The sequence below is a fragment of the Empidonax traillii genome, unplaced genomic scaffold (genome assembly GCF_003031625.1).
Source record: "Empidonax traillii isolate 1590-97213 ecotype Southwest subspecies unplaced genomic scaffold, ASM303162v1 scaffold15:size5535645, whole genome shotgun sequence".
Lineage (NCBI taxonomy): Eukaryota > Metazoa > Chordata > Aves > Passeriformes > Tyrannidae > Empidonax > Empidonax traillii.
This window is the reverse complement of record NW_020955208.1, coordinates 3,312,457-3,334,502: the sequence shown is the minus strand read 5'-3', so window position 1 is coordinate 3,334,502 and position 22,046 is coordinate 3,312,457. Positions and strand designations below refer to the sequence as shown.

The 22,046-nt window shown below is 41.5% G+C and overlaps 1 protein-coding gene across 5 annotated transcripts in view; it reads left to right on the top strand.

The window, feature by feature from the left end:
- Positions 1–22,046, top strand: part of LOC114062486 (BEN domain-containing protein 5-like) — an 892,614-nt gene that overhangs the window by 522,293 nt on the left and 348,275 nt on the right. For 2 of the 5 annotated variants that reach the window (XM_027893946.1, XM_027893971.1), the window contains exons 7-8: positions 15,792–15,925; positions 17,567–17,942. The exons of 1 other annotated variant lie outside the window; for it this stretch is intronic. In XM_027893946.1, coding sequence (XP_027749747.1) covers positions 15,792–15,925; positions 17,567–17,942 — 510 coding nt within the window. Of the gene's footprint in view, positions 1–1,944; positions 2,237–15,791; positions 15,926–17,566; positions 17,943–22,046 lie in introns of those variants that run through there. 2 more of the 5 variants (XM_027893982.1, XM_027893954.1) reach the window with 2 other exon arrangements.

Below are 22,046 nucleotides of genomic sequence, written 5' to 3'. Positions count from 1 at the left end.
TTGGATTTTCATGTGGTGCTTAAGATAGACAAGAGTTCTACTTCTGCAGGGCACAACTTAAAGCTTCTGGCACTTTCACAGAATGGCTGAGGTTGGAAAAGGCCTCAAGAGCTCATCTTATCCAGACCATGCTCAAGGGGTTGCCCAGGACCATGTCCAGAGCCTTTTGAGTTATCTCTGTAGACAGGAGCTCTAAAGCTGTCAGGGCAACCTGTGCCAGTGCTCAGTCAAAACTGAACTTCATGTTTTCCAGCTTGTGGTCTGTCCCCATGGGCGAGGAACTCTATAAAAGATAACATGGAAAAACAAGTTCACTGTGGTTAAACTCAGTGCAACGGGTACATACAGTCCTGCAAATGCTTAGTGATACGCAAACCAGAAAAGATCATCTACTTTGATTTCATTTTGTGTTGGTGTTTTGCAAACAGAAAACTAGTGATGCCCCTCTCTCGCTCTCATTCTGTGATTTTTTTTTTATTTTTTTTTTAACCTTTATTTTCCACATCTTATTGTCCTGTTCCTAAGACTGGCTGGGTAAAACAGATCTCAGGAGCAGAAACACAGGGGTGAGTTTGCCATAAGCGATGTTTCCACATTACTCTATTTTTCAGGAAGCTCAAAACATCCATACTCAGTATCTGAGCGTCTCCGAAAGTTTGGGAATTCATGCTAAAAACGGCATGGTGTCTAACCCTTGTTCTGACACACCTGCATGGGATTCTGAGCTCCCTGTGCTGTTCTGGGGGAGGACAGGGAAGCTTTGTGCTCTTCCAGCGCTCGCCACAGGACGGTGTGATTGAGTGCAGGTAGTTCTGTGTTACCATGAGGACCTTCAGGTGAAAACTGTTGCTAAGTGGCAAATGAGTGTGGGGTCCTGGGTTGTGTTGTTTGGCCATAAAGGATCTGGTCTCCTCTCAAAGGTTTTCTTTCAAGAGTCTCCCCTGCACTCCACAGCTCTTCCCTCTTCCCAGGCCCCTTGGAGCAAATCTCCCTGTGTGTCACCTCCTCGGAGCCCGGAAAAGGCCTATTTCTCATCTAGAGGAGGCCATCAAGTCAGTCATAGGGATGAAGCACCTCTCCCATGAGGAAAGGCTGGGAGAATTGTGACTGTTCAGCCTGGAAAAGAGGTGGCTTTAGGGTGACCGAATTGCAGCCTGCCAGGACCTGAAGGGAGAGCGCAGGAGAGATGGGGCAACCCTTTTTATAAGAGCATCTAGTGACAGGACAAGGGGGAATGGGGTCAAACTGAAAGCGGCTAGGTTTAGACTAGATACCAGAAAAAAATTCTCCCCTTTGAGGGTGGTGAGGGCCTGGCACAGTATGCCCAAGGAATTTGTGGATGCCCCATCCCTTGGAGTGTCCAAGGCTGGATGGGCCTTGAAGCAACCTGATGTGGTGGAAGGTGTCCCTGCCTGCGGCAGAGGGTTGGAACGGTGCGATCTTTAAAGTCCCTCCCAACCCAGGTCACTCCGTGGCTCTCTGGAACGAGGCCTATTTCTCGGGAACAAAGCCTGCTTCTGTTGGAACGGAGTTCTCCGCTTGGGATAACTGAGCTTCCCGGGGCCGAGCTCGAGCTCACGCTGCCAGGATCCCCAGGGCCGGGATCTGGGATCTGTCCCAGTGCGGGCTGAGCCGCGCCCCTCCCGGGCGCTGGGACGGAGCCAGCCCGTGCGGCGGGGGCGTGCGGCCGCCCCGGGGCAGGCCGGGGCCGGGCGGCCCGGCGGGTGGTGGTGGGGGTGGGGGGCGTTCGGGCGGGGGAAGGCGGCGGTGCCGGGAGCCGCTCCCGCTCCCATTCCTGCTCCCGGGGGACGCGCCCGCCCGGCCGCCCCGCCCGGCCGCGCATCGCGTCGCTCCGCGCTGGATTGCTCGCGCCTGGGCGGGCGGTCTGTGTGTCTGTGTGTGTGCGGGGCCCGGCGGGGCGGCGCGGCCCGGCCAGGCCCGCTCAGCCGAGCGCAGAGAGGCGGCGGGGCAGGAACAATACGGTGCGCGCGCGGGGCCGCGCGGCCGCCCCGCACCATGTACGCGTTCGTGCGCTTCCTCGAGGACAACGTGTGCTACGCGCTGCCCGTGTCCCGCGTCAGGGACTTCAGCCCCACCTCGCACCACGACTTCGACAACCAGAAGGTCTACACCGTGTACCGCAACCCGGAGGAGGCGGCGGAGGACGGCGACGAGAGCCCCGGCGAGTGGGGAGACCGCCTGCTGCTGCACAAGGCCCAGATCCTGGCGCTGGCAGGTGAGGGAGGGACGGGCCTCGGGGGTGGGGGGGGAAGGTGGGGGCCGCGATGCCGCCCCCTGCCCGTGAGGGGGGCGGGAGGGACGCGGGGAGGGCGGGGGGCGCTGGGCCGGGAGGGCTGAGGGGATGGGGTGGGGGGGGAGCTCCGAGCGGCCCCAGGCCCGGGGAGGGGTCCCAACCCCACGGGGCGGTTCCCAAAACAACCGCGACCCCCGTGGTTCACCGAGCGGATTGGAGGGGGGGTGATGGGGGGGAACGGGAGGACGGGGGGAACTTAATTAAAAAAAAAAAAAAAAATAAAAAAAGTTTAGTTTTTTTTGGCCACGCCGCGTTTATGGTGCACAGAGTCATCTGTGTACCTTTGCGGCTGCTGCCAGATCAGAGGGGTACTGTTTTATGTCCGCTTTGTTAGTTTCGAGTGACTTCACGGTTTGGAGCCAGACCTGCGGGTCTGCGCTGGTTAAGCGTGGGTTTGCTGCGTTTGGGTTGTTTCGTGTCTAACCTAGAAATGCCTCCAAGCCAAGAGTACCAGTTAAAGCTATGTTAAGAAATAAATCCGTGTTTTGGCCATTTGGATGAGTTCACCCCCTGTGAGACAGGGCTGTTGTCATCCCCAGATGATGCCTCTTTTTCCTTGAAGACTTTGTGTAGTTCCCCTGCAGCCACAGCAAACGCTGCCATAGGCAGAGTTGACATGGAAAGGAAGTTTGGTGGTGTTTGTAGCGAATTGTTGGTTAGTGAGGAACTTGCCCAGTAGGCTGTTGAAAGACAGCTCCGACCATTTGAAATGTCGGTCTGAACAGCAAAGAAGACATTGGGTTCCCATCCTGACTTTTGCACTTAGGGAGAAGTACTGGTTGTGTCTGTTTCCCCAAATATGGAATGCGCTTAAAAAACTCTTTTTGTTTAGTATCAAGTTCTGAGAAGGCAATGCTGAGTCCTGATCTCTAAACAGGGTAACTTGGTGTTAAAGTCACGTAAAACTGGTATTTTTTCTAATTTTGTTTTTGAAAATAACAGTTCGTAAACCAGTTCAGCCCAGTGGTGGTTCATTTTGTTCCTGACTCAGCCAGTGACTTTTGCCATTATCTTGTTTCCAGTTGTGGCCATAAACAGGTATCTGGAAAGAACAAGGAGCAACCAAACATGAATGTTGTTTCCTTGTAAAGCTTTTCCATTTTCTGAGTATTTGCAACTGCAGGAGTTCAGGAGAACTTATTAGGCAGCCTGCCAGAGGAGTGGATTCTCCTGGTAACTTTTCGTTGTCCTGTGCCAGCCCCTGTTTTGTCTGTCCTGTCCATAGCAGAGGAGGAGAAATACAGGAAGTATTTCTTGCAGGTTGGTTGTCACATCCATGGAAATTGATGGTCTCAGGGTCCAGGGTTTGCATGGCCTGTTCTCAAAGGCAGCGTCCCAACTGGACTCCACCTTCCTCTTCCCACTGGGGAACTGCAGCAGCTCTGCCCTTTCAGTTCCTCGTGTTCATCTCAACATAACCCAAGTGCTCCAGAGAAATATTTAGTAATAGGCACTTTTCTCACACGTTGAGCCTACCAGGTTGCCTCAGTTTTCCAGCAGAAAGTGCCTCTCCTTTGCCAATTCCCTTGTTCCAGGCAGTCTGTGTGTACCTGAGATGTGCTCTCCTGTGCTCTGCTGTACAGTTTCTCTTTGTTTCATCTCCCTTAAACCAGAACAAACCAATAGATGCTGTTTCCTCCAGAGAACAAGACTTGTTACCTGTATTAGCAATTTGCACTAATTGCTCCCCAGAGATTTAATTTCTACAGGAGATTGTCCTGCAGAGCCAGGAACACAGGGAAACACACGACTATTACAGCTGTTACATCTCAATATATCCTGACTAGAGCTTTAATTTACGTGCTTGGAAAACTTCTCACCTGAACACCAAATGAATCTTTGCCTCTGTGCTTCTTCCCACCCTGCACCATGTAAAAACACCGCAGTTGAATCCAACATAAGTTGCACACAAAGGGTCACTTACTTCTAAAGTTGACACTTTCACCCCAGAATGTTAATATTGATGTTTGGTTTCATTATGTTTATCCTATTATTAGGTTAAAAACCTGAGAGAGGAAAGTTGGTCATGCATGAAGATGTCATAGCACAATATTTGCTTTGCAGTGACCAACTCTATTTTTACAGATTATGACAAGTTTTTGTGGCAAACATTGCAAGTCTGATGTTACACAAACTGCTTATGTAGTTAAAAAAATAATTTTGCAAGTCTGCAATAAGTTTTCTCAGTATAGAACTTTGAATTTGAAGGTTTCCAGCCTACCATAGTAGTAAGGTAAATAATGTGTACAAAGTTGCTATTATTTTTAAAATAAAAGTAGATGACTTTGAATTTTTTTTTTTTTTTTAAGGAACCCTTAACTGCACAAATCAGTACATCAATGACCTTAAGGATTTTCTGGTTTGGTCCAAGAATTCCTCATTAGCAACAGGTTTCAGGATCAAAGTTATGGTACAGATACTAAATTAAAGAAACAACAAAAAAAAGGATAAGAGGGTAAAATGGTTTTTTTTGAGCCTGCAAAGTGTTCTTTTACAATTTGAATGGTGACCAGTTTTTTTGCACTTACCAAGGCTACTCAAGTAAGCAGAGTTGTAGCTATTTATGTATATTTTCATGGTCAAACACTGTCCATGCAGTGGAGGTTAATGATAGTTTGAGAAACAGATCTACTTGTTTTTCCTTTCTAGAAACTTAAAAAAAAAGGAGGAGAGAAAGAACACGGATACAAAATCCATGCCAATGTCTTTTACTTTTGAGAAGAGTTTTCCTTTCCTATTCTATCTAAAGAAATTTAGATCCTTTTCAAACTTCTACCCTTGTCAAGTAGGAGTTCACACAGGGCTAAGTACATGGTTATGCCCATAATACAAAGTTTTATTGGGGCATTGGTTGTGTAAAGAGTTCATAAAACAGTTGTCCTCATTTGAGAGAGATTAGAAGCAATTCTTTGATCTTTCCAGGTGAGGTTGGATGGTTGGACAGTGTTGAGGGATATTGTTGCTGCAGATCAGAGAGCACTGCTGTAAAGGCATCATACATTTAAAAAGAAAAATAAAAGAGGGGAATGTGTTGGGACATTCTCAGAGCATGGAGTGATTGTGACAGACTTGGTACATTGCAGAGATAAATGGTGGTGTGCTTTGAATACTGCAGTGAGGAGTTTGTGGTGCTGTTACAGCAGTGGGAGATGGACTCGGTGCTGTGCCCTTCTTTGGTGTGCCTGGCTGGGAACTGCTGACAGTGCTGGGATGGGTTGGTCTGGGAACCTTCCACTTCTTCAAAAGTCAACCAAAGTCTAGGGCTCAGAAAGGTTAACCCTACTAAGACAGTTCTAGACCTTCCAGCCGTAGAAGGCAATTAAAATGAGCATTTTGCACGTTAACAAGTTCAACCAAGAGCAACTGAGTAATCATAAAGGAATAATTTTGCTTAGCTCTTGAATGGAAAGTAGAGCATAGCAGACTGGTGTTTGACTAAATAGCAGTTTCTTGAGGTGGCATGTTAGCCGGTCTATCTTGGTGAGAATACAAAAATAGCAGATGGCTTTCCAGGAGGAGTTTAACTCTGTGATCTTCCACACCCTCCCCTTTCTCTTCTTTACTGTCCTTTCAGAATACTCAACAGCAGTTTTTTTCCTGGTCCCCCTTCTTGAAATCCCTATGCCATTTGCAACTTTTCCACGCTTGTCCAGCATGGCCACTGGCAGAATTTTGTCCATGAACCTGTGCACCTTACAGGAGCATGCTCCTTAGGTGACCCTGTGGGAGCTTTCCCTTTCTTTTCAAAGTGATTAATAGAAGGTGGAATGAATTGAGTTTCAGGGACTTCTAAAAGTTCCCTACTTCAGGCTAAGTTTGTTAACAAGTTAATAATGACTGTCTTCAAAACTGGAGGCATTCTTTCCTGACTGCAGTAAATAATTGTTCTCTCTAGCTGCTACCCTCAACATTTCCCACCCACAGCAATTCCTTAACTGCCACAGCAAATACGTGAATACCTGTGTGCATCCATATCCTTTCTTACCCCTTTATAAAATGTTATGCTCCACTTTTTATTAGAATAGGTCAGGTGATTTTTTTGTTTGGTTGGTTTTTTTATCTTTAAAAGCCTGTGCAGATCATGGTCAGGTAAGTTACTGTGTATCTCAGAAGGATGTAAAATCTCTCTTCCTAGAAAAAAAAAAATTACATGATTCTAGGACTGAGTTTTGAGTAAGGTTGAGAATGCTTCAACTTCTTAGTGTATATATGAATAGTTCATGGAGGAAAGATCCTTGTCAAATTCTGGAATAGGTGAAAAATTTACAATATGAGATCTTATATATCAAGAATATACAAAATTTAGGTCAGGAAGTCGTCTTGATGTGTAACATTTAAGTCAAAGTTTTTATTGGTGTTTCTGTAGTCCTGTGCATTTTGTCCTTGCATTATTCCAACAGCTTGGGGCTTTGGAGTATGTTGGTCACAGCTGTGGCCACTGTACCCACTGATTTATCCCATGTTCATGTGTATCCCTCCATGTGTGGCATTTCCTTTCCCAGGCCAGCTGGGAGACTGATTGACCTATTGTGGTAGGGACAGCGTTTGCTAACTCGTTTTTCCTGGGAAGCTCCAGGTCTGTCCCCTCTCGGGATATGTAGCTCAGGTGGTTTATGGCAGGGATCTGGGGAGAAATGGCACCAGGGAAAAAGAGCAGCTGCAGCTGCTTCTTGGGTCATCCCAAGCGTTGCCCTGAGCAAAGAAGTGCCAGGCGGAGGCTGTAGGAAACCTTCCATCGTTGGTAGTAGATCCTCACAGACTCATTTTAGTTTAAGTTTTCCTGGCATAGTTTGGGAGTCCCTGTGGATGAGCTTGTGTGTTGCTGCCCTTGAGTTTCATGTCCAGGTCTCCATAACTGTGGATCATCTGCTGTACCTGTGGATTGGGTCTTGCCCACTCCAGTTGCTGAGGGAAACAGCCCAGCAGGTTAGGCAGTGCTGAGGTAATCTTGTTCAAAATTGGGTTTTTTAATTTTTTTTTTTTCTTAACTTTTCACTGTGATATTTGACATGTGTGGCTGACTTTTTCAGATATTTAGCTCACGTGCTACTGCTGTGTTATCTTTTCAGCAGGTAAAAGACCTGGGTTGTGTGTAGAGGTTCACCAAATCATTTTGCATAACAGACTAACTAACTACATCACACTCCTAAATATAGTCCTGAACACAAGTGTGGCAGTATTCATGAAAAATATTTAAAGCTGAATTTCACACTCATTTTGTATTTGATCCATATTGAGTTTATTTTTAACTCTTGTAAGATGAAGGGTGGAAGGGTTTTTTTTTCCCTTCTAAATTCTACTGTAGGAGCATAACTGAGATATGAAGGGCTTGTACAAAGGCACAGTTTTTTGGGGTCTTAAATGGCAGCAACAAATAAATTTTGAAACTTTGAAAACCAAAGCTGTTAAGTGAGGGTTTGGAGTAACCCTTATGATAGTGGTGATGGTCATATGTCATCAGCATGATAAGGTGCCAGTAAAAAGGAATTAAAAGGCTGGGATTTATCAGTGGAAGAAGATTTTACACATATATTTAGTTTTTTCTTTCCATGTATCACTGTGCTTATTCTGGATATAATTTTGTTTGTTTGTTTGTCTTAAACCCTTCTCAATTGACCTCCTTGTTCCTCAGTCACGTTTGTTTTTTGCTCCATCCTAATACTCAGAAGTCATTTATTTATTTTTATAAGATAGAGACATACAGGTGACCTTCACTGTTCCTGTTTTGCTTGGTCTTAATACTTTGGTTGCTCCACATAGCACCAGTTATACTTGTAAATGTTGTATAAGCTTAACTAGGATACACCGAAAACATGAACTTGAGGATTTTAATAAAATTGACTTACAAAGATAGTATGGTTTTGGTAGCTATGGTAACTAAGACTAATTAAAATATGCTAAAATTTGCAGGGGAGTGAAAAGGGGGAAAATGTAAGTTAATGGTTTTGTTTTCATAATTCAACAGTAAAACATTTTTTCCAGGGTATTGCCCAAGTGCCAGTCAGTCAATTATTTGTGTTTTTTAAAGAAACCCTTTAAAAATAGTAGAGGCTGAACCACATTGTAATTTTTGTGTGTAAACTAAAAAATGCATAAATCTCCCTGTGTTTCCATAGGAAGCTCATTCCTTAGGTGGGGATAATTGCGGATTCTTGGAGTGTTCTCTGTAGGCTGCGGCTTTATCTGCTGGGGGCTGGTGGGCAGCATCTCCATGACCTGTGTGATCCTGACACCTTGATCAGGGTTTGGTCCTAATATAACTTTACAGTGTAATACAGATGGCCTGGTGGGGGCAGCCAGATTGGCAAATTGTAGCTGGCATTGAGATTGATGGTCTCTTCAAGTGAACTTTTGAACTTCCAAAGAAATGCATAGGTTTTATTAGAAATACCTTCTGTAAAATATCACATTCAAATTTCTGAAAAATAGTGCCCATAGTTGAGTTTCACTTGTAGGTGCAGAGGAAACATTTAAAGGATGGCATTTTCACATCTTGCTTGTTTTCTTTTTAATTTAATGGTAACACTGTATTAGTGCACTTGTTTCAGAAAGGATTAAGAGAGTTATTCTGTAATAGCTGTAATCCTTTGTGTTCAACATGTACAGAGTATTGTACAAATATTAACAAATCTGCACAGCACTTCCATGGGGTAGATGGGGACAGTAAGATGAAAAGTTTGAATTATTCAAGGTCAATATTTAAGTAAATATTGGAACCAGAATTAAAACTGTCCTCAGTCTTGTAAAGAGAATGATTTCCTGTTTCTCAGTGTAATGTCTTTTCATAACTTGATCATCTAACTCCATCCGTTTCTAACACAGCCAAGCGCTCTTCTACTGCCACTAAAAGTTAAATGAAAGGTAGAGTTTTGCTGGCAAAAAACAATAACTATTTTTAGCTGTATTAACTTTAAGCGGTGTTGCTTTTGGTTAATTACTTTTGATAAGGCTTTGTATTTGCTTTTGAATTAAGCAATAGATTTCATATTAATAATGCAAATTAAGAAAGAAGATATATTTAAGTTTTTCTTGCAACACATCTCACATATCTGGGCTGATACTCAGACTGCAGATCTGAACAATCTGCTTATAAGTGAGCCCATGCAAAAGGAGAATGTTGCAAAATATTTGAGTGTCTCTATGTGCATTAGAAATTTGACTACGAATAGGTTGCCATATAAATAACTCTCACTCCTACCAGTATTAGACTGAATATCTCAGTTGTTCCACTAGAGGAAAAAGTGCATTCAGACCTCAACACTGTTTGCTTTAGTAGCTGGCATGGTAGGCTTTGTTTGGCTCACTTTTTGTGAAAGCAGGAGCAGGTCCCTGCTCTGTGCGTTTGTATTTTATATTGAATATTAATGAGGGAGAGCCGGTCTTGATCTAGGACTTCAGAGAGAACTTTAGAGGTAGAGGTGTTTATGTAATCTGTGCTCTGCTTCTGTAGGATACTGGCTCCTTAATCTTCCTCTCTCTTTTAGTGCCTTTGTAGAAAACAGGTGTGTCTTTCCATCCTCAGTGAGCAGTTTGGGTTCAGGCTTCTGGCACATCATCCTTCTTGCTCATCATCTCTAAACCTGTCCAGCTGTGGTTTTAAGACCTTTCTATCTCACCTCTCCCCAGTTTGATTAAGAATTATTTTCACTCTGTTTCCTATTCTTTAGGCGTTATTGAAATTCACTTTACAAGATTTAACAGCCTTTTGGGCCAGTTCCTCAAGTGCACGTTTTCACTTCCATGTGCTTATCAGCCCTGCCTGTCACAGGGCTACTTGATATGTTGTTCTTCCCTGACTTCTTTGCTCACTCTTCTTTATGCTCTGAAGGCTCAATCTAGTCACTTGTTTGTGTGTTACTGTCATTTTCTCCTTCTGGTGAAGTGCTGCAGGGCTATTTAGTTCTTAAATTTTTGGGAGTGATACAAGCCCAGATGATGGCATCTCTCAGCTCTGCCTTTTTATTGCTAACTTTTCTCACTTAAATTTGTTGTCAACTTCCCCTTCTGACATCCTTAGTAGAAATCTTTTTCAGCTTATGCTTTGGATAACCCAACATTTTTCTACAGTTTTTGTCCGTTTCTCTTGGATTCAGAGTGGAGAGAAGGAATAATCTTTTTTGTCATTCCCAACCCAAAATCTTGCTGTGTCTTACATACACCTCATCTGCTTTGTTGCTTAGACCCAACTTTGTCTTCTTTCTGCTTTCTGTCCATCCAAATACACCTTGTGTAGTGCTTTCACTGTGCCCGATATTTATTTCTGGAATCTTTTTCTCTGTCCTTCCAACAAAGCTCTCCTCCAGTCAGCAAAAAACCCCCACCCAAAACAATGTAGTAAATTATACTACCCAAATCCTGCATTGACTTTGGCAGCACCTGGTTGACCCCTCTTTTGCACACCCCCCTTTTTTAACTGCGTTGAGTTTGGTGACACCTGTCTTCTTCAAATAAGTTCTGCATTTCTGCTGCAGTCCTGTTGCCCTGTGTTTCTGTTACTGTCATTCTCAACCTGTTTTGCTTTGGTAGTGGTAATAATCTCTGTACTGCCAGCTCAGACATGTTTTATATGAGACATATATTTTCTCTTCATAGCCTGACTATCTTCTGAGCCTGCAGGATCATTACATTTTCTGAAATCTTGGCTGTTCTTCCAATTTAAGTCCTCCTTTAATTTTTCCATTAAATTAGCTAAGAAAGTAATTTATAGTTCTCTTTTTTTTTTTGCTTGTTTCAAATAAACTAGGTGGCTTTTTATTATTGTTATTATTATTATCATGCTGTTTTCCTTCTCAGTCACAGCAGTATTGAATATTGTTTATTTGTGTGTAAGTGGCACTTAGGAATCCATGCCCTGTCGTGTTTGGTGTATTTGCTTTGAAGCACCACGTGTACCTTTGGTTATGGGTTCTTTGCTTCAATCCTTTTGCATCTTTTACTTTATGAACTGTTAACTGATGCACGTCCTGCCAAAGCTGGTGGTGTTACCTGCCCACAGAAGCAACCTGGCAAAATCAGTAGCAAACCAGCTTAGTGCAGTCTTGTGCAGGTGCTGTCCATATGTGCTGGGTACGAGCCTGGAAATGGGAAGAGGGAAGGTAAGTTTTTTCATCTGTCAGGATATCATTTTTCACAAGGGGTGGAATTTTTTTGAAGGCTTAGGGGAAGGATGAATTTTGTTAGGGTTCTTTCATTTTATTACTTTAAGATTTATGGTATTGCCAAGCCCCTTCTTTGGACTGATACCAGACCTGCCATCCCTCATCCATTTGGAGTGCAGAGCTCTCTTCCTTTATTTTTTTCAGCTTTTAGTGCAAAGGTGGAAAAAATTAAGCATTTTAGCCTTTTTTTTTTTTTTTTAAAGGATTAGTTTGTTCAGTCCTTATTTCCAACTTAGAAAGTACGGAATGTTTTAAGGAGACTTTGAGATTTCCATAGTGTTATTCTACATCTCGTGATAGGGTTTTCAGTTTTAGAGCAGTAAAATATTTCTCTTTTAATTTAACTGACTTGCTTCCTGCCCTATTAAAGGCACTTTTTCTGCTTCAGTTCCCTGCCCCTCTAGACTTGAAGGTGTTCCCTTTTGGCCTGGACCCATCCATGCTGACACTAAAATGAGGGCCTGACTGAAGAAAGCACTCCAGGAACATCTTTGCTGGTTGATACAGGGTTGCTTTTTTGGCTTTTCTTTCTTTGAGCGCTGCTTAGGCCAAGTGTCTTCTCAGCCCCTCTGAAATTCCTCAGCAGTTCACTTTCTCCTCACTGCCTGTTCAGCTTGGTAGGAGCCTGTGTTGGGAGAGCTGCTGTCGTGTGCTCTGGCTCTTGAGCCCTGTACTTCAGTGCCTTGAGGAGTTGTCTGCCAAGATCTCTCCAAGTCTGACCTTTCCTTGGAGTGCAGTTATTCCAGTGTGCTTCACTCTTTATATCCAGTCACAGAGTACTCTTTATATCCAATCACAGGATCTCTGTCTGTGTATAAAAGCAAATTTTCCTAATTTCCAGTGCCTTTCAGAATGTCCCCTCCTAAAAAACAAAGGGAATCAATGCCACCCAGTCCTGTATCATGCATCTACCCTGCATATTTTGTTATAAGTACCTAACAAGGTACTTGTAACAAACTAGGTATGTTAAGTGCTGTTTCTCAGTAGCTGACACAACTGAACCACTTATTCCATATAGAGGGAAAACAATAGATACAGCTTTGTGACAATCTGATCATTTTAACTTCCAGCATGGTTTAAAGGACTGGGAACAAAGTCGAGACTAGTGATTTTACAAAATGAGGCTCTGAGCTACAATGTTTTTAGGGCTGCTTTTCTCTCTCCTCTGTAGCCTCAGGCACTGAATTGCAACTTGTCCATGCCTTTGGTTCATATCCTGGTTTTCTTCTGGCTGAAAACCATGGGGGTATGTGGTGGTTTTTTTTGCTGGATTGTTCTTTTGTACCTGTCATTTGTAGGCTGGCGAAACAACAGACAGAGCAGTTCTCCTTAGGACTCTGTAAATGCCTGTTCATATTTCTCCTACCCCTCCCCCACATCTCCTCTCTCTCCCCCCCACCCCTTCCCAAATTCCATTAATATTTACAGAACAAGAGCCAGTACTCCAACCTTAGCCTCAAATTCAGAATGAGATTTTTCTGGCTCTATCTGCAGCAGATGCAGAAGACAACAGAGGTTAGAAATGCACTAAAAAAAAAAAAAAAAAAAAAAAAAAAAAAAGGAACAAAAGACCTTTTCATATCCTACACATTGGATGGATTGTGTTAGGTATAAATAAGCTTCCAAAGACCAGAGCATATGTAAAAAAAATATTATATGTATTGTTGTTGGGAGGCAGAGGAACATTTATATGCTTACTGACTACATTAAAAATTCCTGAGCTTTAACTTACATAAGTTAGTTCATTTTTAGTATTGTTTCTTCAAATTTTATGGAGGGAAAAGAGAGTTCCCTTTTTCAACTTACTGATTCATGTACAGATAAACAGTAAACCCAAAAAGTCTAACGAAGAGAAAGGGAACTATGTTGATAGTTACATGCCAGTAATGTACAAACTAAGCATTTGTAAGGAGATAAATAAACAAACTTACCTTCAGTCAACCAGTGAAGTTTTGCAAACATAAGTTTCGTAGGTGAACTGAGAAATTGGGTGGAGAACTAAGAGAATGAAGAATCCAGATGATTTGTACTGTTTTCTTTGACCCCAAACTAAGTATTTTCTTTCATTTGCACTTTAAGTGGATAGAATGTGTTCTTAACCTTTATGAATCGACTTAAAAAATAAAAAAAAAGATAAATATTTCTGTTCTTCCAAACTGTTTTTATTTTTATGTTGTTTTATTAATTGTAGAGTATTTGCTGACTTCTGTAGTCTGCACAGGCAATTACTCCTCTGTGATTGTTTCAAAGTTTCTTTCTCCAGTTTATGTGGGGTTCTGGCTCCTGGTGACCTCCGTGAGTTTTTTTAACTGTGTCAAGTAATGGATTGTGTCCATGTGGTTGTGAGGCCAAGGGTTATTTCAGAGCACAGAAACTGATCTGCATTCTTTAAAAGGAGGAGGAGGTCATCTACATGTTCTGTGGAACGTGATTTGGCAAAGCAGTCTAGAGAAACTGGCCGGAGCCAGTATCCGTGTGCTGCTCTTCCTCTAAGGAGTTGTGAGAGCATATTTTAGCTAAGGATTCCTCAATCTATCCAGTAGCCCAAAGTATACAGACACAGAAAAGTTAGTGGGTTTCATTTTTTTCCCCATTCAATATGGGTTCACTTATTCTTATATTTCAATTCTTTCAAGAAGATACCAATGCTCATCAGTCAGCCCTTTAGTCTAGAACTTTGTGGGTATTTTAGGGAAGGGCTTCCTTATTTTCTTCTCAGCTGTCTGGCATTAGAATTGGCTTATCTCACTTTTCTGATGAACCTACATTTTTCCAGATAGATGAAAACATAGTGGCTTATTTTTCAAAACTGAAACAGTTGGATTGCCTTTTTGTTTTACTGGGATAAGCATCCATGATGCTCTGGGGAATGGAGAATGATCTAAAATAAGCCTAGCTGTTTTTTGTTGTTTATCTGTTTCTTTTTGCATCTGTCTTAGTATTTATTGCTACCATCTGCGTTTCATTTCAGGTTGTCTAATGTCTTATTCTGCGTGTTCTGTGCCTGTTCTTTTTACATAGCCTTGGGCTGTAATATCACCATTTGCCTACAAGAGATCCATTTCTATCTGTAACAAAATGAATTGCATTCATCTGTGTAATTCATTTCTAATGAATGCCTTGCTCCTCATTAAACAGTGATTTACCTTTGTTTCCCTTTCCTACACTGTCAACATGAACCATTTTGAGGTCCTGTGGAGAGATGCTAATTTGAGAAAGCAAAAGTCAGTGCAGCTCAGCACACACGGGGGCCATCCTCATCGGCACTTTTAAAAAATGTTCCTGGGACACTTTGTGAAATACAATTTGCAGGTGGATAAGAAGACTCGGAACTTTTTCTTATTCGTAAGCTTTCAGTGTACAGCACATACAGTGCTTGGCAGTTTAAATGCATTTCACCTTGTCAGTGTCGGGAACAGGTGAATCTCTTAAGACCTTGTCTGTTCTCAGGAATTTTACATATCACAGGCACATTTGGGGGCACTAAACTCTTGGTTCTCTGTGCCCTCCCTACCTTCTCAGGAATATTAAAATATTTCAATTCTTTTTTTTGTTTTGTTTTCAGAGTAATGTTTTTAAATGCTTAATTTTGAGATGTGTCAAAATGTTTCAGACTTGAAAATATTTTACTTCAATTTTTCTGTGAGATGCCAAAGTTAATTGCCTTTGTTTATCTAAAGGAAAAAGATTAGTAGCATTAACTAATGCACTAGGGGTTGTATAGTAATTTTGTTACAAATTTGGTCCTTGTGCAACTTCTGTGTAATGCCCTTTCAAGCTTTCCAGCAGCATTCCCTTTTCCAGCCCTGCACTTTGCGGAACAGCAGAATCTGCTGTGTGTGCAAATAGATCTGTGCTGCTGACAGATGATGGTTAGAGCATAGGATGAATTACCAAGTTTATTTTCACTTTAACCCTTAGCAGAGTTGGAACTGCAGTGAAAGATGAAAACACTGTCAGTAAACATAATTTAAAGCAATACAGATGGTTTTCAGGAAGTTTTATTTACAGTCCCTGCAACTCTTACTTTGGTGATGGTACGAATCACTCACTAACACTTCTTATCACATAAAATTTAGCTTGGCATTTTTCAGTATTTATTCTGGTGTTGGGCCAGATTGATCCCCATTGGAACTCTAGAATTCTCAGTGGGCATCAGATGACTTAGACAATGGATTAATTTAAATGTGGCATTATTGAGGGGATTGGAGCATGGGAGGTTGGGGTTTTTTAACTGGTCTTACCTAAGTAAGTCATACAGTATTTGGAAGTAAGAACCCTGATTAATGTAACAATTTTATTTTTAATATACATTTTAGAGGACAAAACTGACCTTGAGAACAGTGTGATGCAGAAGAAAATTAAAATCCCCAAACTCTCTCTCAATCACATAGAAGAAGCTGGGGAGGTTACAGATTATGGGGAAGAAGATGTGGAGCTTAGACACAGTAAGGTACTGAAGTCTTTCCGTTTTGTTTTTTTTTTTCCTTCCTTTCCTTTTCGTTTTTCTGTTTTGCAAGTGCTTGGGGCACATACAGACGTCTCAGCTTAAGAATTCCAGGCCTGCTTTTGATCCCCTTAAAACACTGTTTGGTGAAAGTGGGTCACATTATGTGTGGGGGTGGGGTTTGGGTTTTCAAAACCTGATGTAAGTGCAACTGAACGTTTTGCTGTGTGTCCTGTCTGCGCAGTTTAATTGCCATCTGAGATTTCTTAAGAACAATGCTCTTCCAGTTTGGCTCAGAAAGCCTTAAAAGTCCCCAGTTCCATGGCACGGCACTTGTGGCCTATTGCACGGTGCTTGTTTGGAATTGGAAGGAGTGCTCTGAGACTTCCCAACTACACCAGTGGCTGAGAAGAATTGACAGGACTGCATCCCTCCATTATAACTGCCAGTTGCTTTTTTAGGTCCAGATGTCAGAAACTCAGTATGGAAATGTATTTATTTTTTTTATATCAAATGATTTCTTTAAAATTCTGCCAACCTTCAGAATAAAATACTGCTCTGTGGCTTCATGTGTTTTGCAGCTGCAGGAATGATACTAGTACATTTCTTTATGGTGGGCCAGCTTTTTTTTTTTTCTCCTTTTAATTTTTTAATTTCTTTAGAACATGCGGCAGGCGTAGCATCAAATAATTTCGTTTTCTGCCGCATTACTCTTGGATATTGTGGTATGGGAATTGATAGTGTCAGCTTCTCATCTCTAAACCAGGAGCTGCATTTGCTTTCCTTGCAGTTGCTTGGAAATTCAAATGCCTTTTGATGTTTGGCCTATAAAACTTAGTGACTTTACCCATACTGTCACATATTCATACCACTATTGAGGCCTAAGAGGTGTGGTTTAATCTGTGGGGTTTGTGCAGGTGACTGAAGGTAAAATTCTGCTGAGAGTTCAAAGGGTGTGAAGCCTCTGCAATGCAGTATTAATATAAAAGGGATCATTTGGTAAGAAAGATGAGGCTGGATAATACATTCAGTCTCCAGCTTCTGTTTTTGAATCCCTTTCAGTGTTTACTGATAGTGTGAACTCAGTCTCTTGCATCAGGCAGTTGGGTGAATGTGCTGGATGGAGGAATAGTCAGGGAAGGTTCTGTCTCCCAAAGTGTAGGAAGGACAAGCCCTCAGTTCACAGTACAGCTCTGTGCCCTGTGCTACTTTCATCTCCGATGCCATCATAGGTGACAAATGTAGCACACAGCTGATTCTTCCTCTTACTGACCAGAAAATCAATTGCTGTTGGAAATCTGAATGTTAGGGGTAAACTTGAAAGAAAAAGAGATGTAGATCAACTTTTTTTTAAAAAAGAAATTAACGATACAGAATCAAGTGACCTGTATACACTGAGTTTGTAAGTGTTGCTCAAATGCAAAACGTCCTTTAACTGCCTCAGAAGTTTGTACCTGCTTTTAGCCAAATTACAATTACATGTTAGTTATTATGTATATTTTATCCACAAGAATCTGTTAGGCAAAACATTTTTGCAGGGTATTTTTGGAAACCAGGAATAATAATTTCCAGGTCTGTAGAATTTTTAAATTTTATTACTTCTTACTGCTCTCCTAATTTATTTATTTTTTTTCTCGTAACATGCAGAGACAAGATGGAAGGAAACAAAGTGAAGGTACACACAAAAGCATTGAAGCAGTTGTTGCTCGCCTTGAGAAACAGAACGGGATGAGTCTCAGTAATACTTCCAGCCCTGAGGAGGCTTTTATGGAGCCTACAGAAGGCATGAACAATATGGACGATGCTGTAGTTCCTCGGATTCTGTACGAAGAATTGCTGAGGAGTTACCAACAGCAACAAGAAGAAATGAGGCACATTCAACAGGAACTGGAGAGAACGCGGAGACAGCTTGTGCAACAGGCAAAGAAGCTCAAAGAGTATGGGGCACTCGTGTCAGAAATGAAAGAGCTCAGAGACTTGAACAGGAGGCTCCAGGATGTACTGCTCCTAAGACTAGGTAGTGGTAAGTGCCGGACTTAAGTGGGACTAGTTTGAATGAATTTTGCAAGTGTGATCAATAGTAACGGAAACGTGTTTGAAGAATAGCAGTGGTTGTTAAACTGGACATTGAATGTTAAAGGGGTTTTCTGCTGTGGCTGTACAATATGTGTTGAATTTGTATGCTATGTACGTCTGGGTTTTTCTTTAAAAAGTAGAGGTCTTTGTGCTGGTGTGGCTGAATCAGAGTTCCATTTTAAGCAGCTGTATTTTAAAGAGTCTCTGACCTTCCAATATATGCTGAAAAAGTTAATAAAGCGTCATCTGCAAAATACACCAATATGTTCCAGTTTAAAAAGGGAAAAAAAAGAAAAGGCACTGGAATGACTAGTTGGGCTAAAACTAATTTCTTCTTTTCAGTTAGGGTTTTTGTTTATTGTTATGTAACTGTGTTACCATCCATTTTCTGACCCCTCTTCCCATTAGTAGCTTATTAGAATGTGATATATTCCTGAACTTCTTAGCAGTGGCTTTAAACAGCCATGCTATTTGAAAAACAATGGAGTGTTAAAGAACAATGAAGAAAACTTTTTATATTAGTGTCCCATTTATCAACACTTGTTACAAAATGCAGGTTTGTGTAATTTGGATTTCAGTTTTAACTATCTCGAGTCAATTGCTCATTGTTTGGGTTTATAAGAATTATTTAAGCATTATGTTGGAATAAATGGGAAAAAAAAAGACAAAATAAAAAGTTCATCCTTTTCATTGAAGACGGTACCCTTGGAATACCTTCAGAATTTTTACTTATAACATTTACTCTTGTTAGAGTGTGGTACTGCTGTGTTGAAGATCTGCTCAGTGACTGAAACTTGGTTGAGATTTGTGCATCCAAACTTAGCATGCTGTTTCTTATGTCTGCCTTTGTGTATCTGGAAACTTAATTTTTGCATGTAAATTGGATATTGGCTCTTCTCCTGTACTGGAACGAGTGCATGCAATCTGCATGTGGGTCTGAGTTACGTTCACTGCAAACCTGAACCTGGGAGAGCATGTGCCTGTGCTGTAGCATGTGTTGAGGTGTGCCCACAACTTCCGAGCCAAGTTCTCAGAGTATCCGACTATTGGACCTGGGTGTTTGATTGTGAATGCTCGTCACTGTTACACTGTGCGTAATTAAAATGTCGTTACTTATTATGAACATTCTAGTTAACTTTTTAAATAAAACTAAGTAGGCAAGGTTTCCGCAGCCTGAAAAACGCAATGTGGTTGGCAGTAGATTCCACTGAGCTTTCTAAAATTTTCCTTGGATGGAAAGATGTTTCTTCATCTGCCAGTAGTTAGCTGGAATTTATGTGAGTGGAGCACGAGCCAGATGTTGGTAGGCAATGGGGCTGAACAGCGTAAAGTACCAATTTAGTTGGTAGACTTGACAGCAATTGGAGTGGTGAGACCAGCAGTGAAATGAAGACAGCTACTGAATTCTGTCTCGTTTCTTTAAGAAAAAGGATGCATTTTTGTCTTGAGCCAAATAAAGAAACTTCAGAAGAAAATGGGGGAAAAAAATAAAGAGGGAAAGAAACCCCCAAACTTCCTGGAAAAAATACTGAATATTCTCTAAATATTGGGCATGAATTTCCATTATATCAGTCTGGCACCTACTTTACAACTGAAAAGAAATCTCAATTACATTGGAGACAAGTTCTTTTAATTTAATCACATAGCTGGACAAATATCAGCTATAGGTAACTTAGAAAAAAGAAATCTATTTTTTGGAAGGAACTTTTCACGGTGACAGAGGTAGAGTTTGGCCCAGTGGGCTGTGTCCTTCACAGGGTTTGCATTTCCTAAGACTCTGTATTAACTGCTACTCACTCTGTTGCCTTTCCTTGTAGCCTCATTCACAGTAGAGGAACAACTGTGTTCTAGAAAGATCAATGCAAAACTTATGAATAATTAGCAAGGGAGACATCTTCAGCACATTATAAATTGGAGAGTCTGATGACAGTATGAAAAAGTGTTACTTTTAATCAAGAAATAGATACGTAAAGACTTCTTTAGTCTTCCTTACTTTTCCATCTTACAAATGAGGTATGTTTGGGTATGTGAATAACCTCTGAAAATTGTTCCGAAAATAAATTACATCCTGAATTCATCTTCAGTTGCAGTGATCTCTTAAACCTAGAGTTTCAAATTACATGTAATTTATGTTACGCTTGCACTTCTAGCAGGCTGGACTTAATGCAAACTAATTGCATTTCTGTTTCACCTTAGAGACTTCTGATTTCTTTGCATGAGATGACAGCTGGTTTGTGCTGATGAATTGCAGCTGTGGGAAATGCGTGCCTGTTGCCATTTTAAACCTGCAGATCAAATACAGAACAGCCTCTTGAGCTAAGGCTCAGTCAAGTAGTCAGTCTCCTAATTTCCCATCAGCGTGCTGATTTCAGTGAGGAGCTGGAAGTCGATGTGTTTAGATCTAGACCTTCATCTCTGCTGCTAAACTTAAACCACTCCAGTGGGAAGAGTGAGGTTTTCATCTTCCACGTGGTGACACTGAATTTTCTTTGTTATAAAAGAGCCTTGAAGGTGGATGTGGCCAATACCAGTAGTGAAATCAGTACTGATCCACGGAGATATGTTTAATCTTAATGATTCTAGCATGTTACTGCCCAACAGATGCCTTCCTGGAGGAGGCAGGCATTTGACCAGGGATCTAGGGACCAAAGCAGTGGGAAAATGGGATGACTGTTGTGGAAGAGGTTACGGTATTCCCCATGGGAGTTCCTGGAAGAATGGGTGCAGCCTCTTCCCTTGCCTACTTTGGGATCAGGAAGTTTGTAGGCCTTTGTAGTTTACCACCTGAAAACACAATAATTTGCCCTCTTTATCAATAGAGAGTGAGGCACTTTAGAGAATTAAATAACTAACTGTCCCCTGTAGGGACTTTAAATAGTCTTGCAATCTTGGATTGCAAAAGAATAATTTCAAAACCTTCTTAAAAAAATAGTTGTCTCCATGGCAAGATCTGTGTGGTTTTCTATGGCTGTATGTGGCCAGAAGTAGTGAAGTTATACAGGGATAATGCTTGGGAGGTGTTAGCTCCCTGAGAAATGCTTCATTTTCATGTTATATTGTTGAGAACTGGTGTTGCTCCAAAATCAAGGAGTATATTCATGTTCATTCAGAAACACTGATTCACTAACACGTGCATACAGACCCTCGCGATTTTATTTTGAATCCCAGTTAAATTTCAGCCACCCAGTGTGCAGTGTCTTGGGACTGACACCAGAATAGTGAGAATGAAATGGGATTTATGTCTTGCCACTTGTTAGGAATTACTGGTTTTCAGCTCTTTTAGATTTTTTTTTTTTTTTGCTTTTTGATGGTTTTTTAAAAAAAAAAAAAAATTAAAAATCAACCAGAAAAAAATGCCAAGGTTTCTATTAAGTACAACAACAGGAAGTACCAATATTGCCACTCCTCAGACTCGTGGTGTTTTGTTTCAAATTCTGGCGGACCATGTGGAAAAACTTGCTGCTTACAAATGTATATTGGCCACTTTATCAGTTAACTTATTTTAACTTTCTTACTAAGTTTTGAGTAGAGTGTAGCCTAAGATGCATTTTAGAGGAAAAGAGATGATGAAGGGAAGCCTTCTACTTCTTCATCCTGCATTTGAACTTGCTGGCCTTTCAGATACTATAAGAAAATTACAGTCAGAAGGAGAAAGATTTTGCAATAAAACATTTAATTCCTTCTTGCATTCTGAAGAATTGTCTTTTTTTTTTTTTTTTCCCCTGATCCTTATTACATAAGTGTTAAACCTTTAGCTAGTGGTATTTATTTTTATTTGTCCCATTCATTATTTTTAAAACAAGATGCAGAGCAGCAGAACTCCAGTAGAGAGGGGAAGCTTGGAGTGTGGTGTGTGGTAAATTGGGCACACCGCTCCCATTAGCAGTCAGGCAGTAGTGCAGGTTGCTCGTCTAATTCACAGCACGCTGGGCTGAAAACGCAGTTCGGTGGTGGCAAAAGCGGCTGTGAAAACTGCCTGGTTAGAGGCAGGTTTGTGTTTGGCAATCAAAAATCAGAATATAAAAGCAGACCTTTTAAAGGCTTTCTTTTG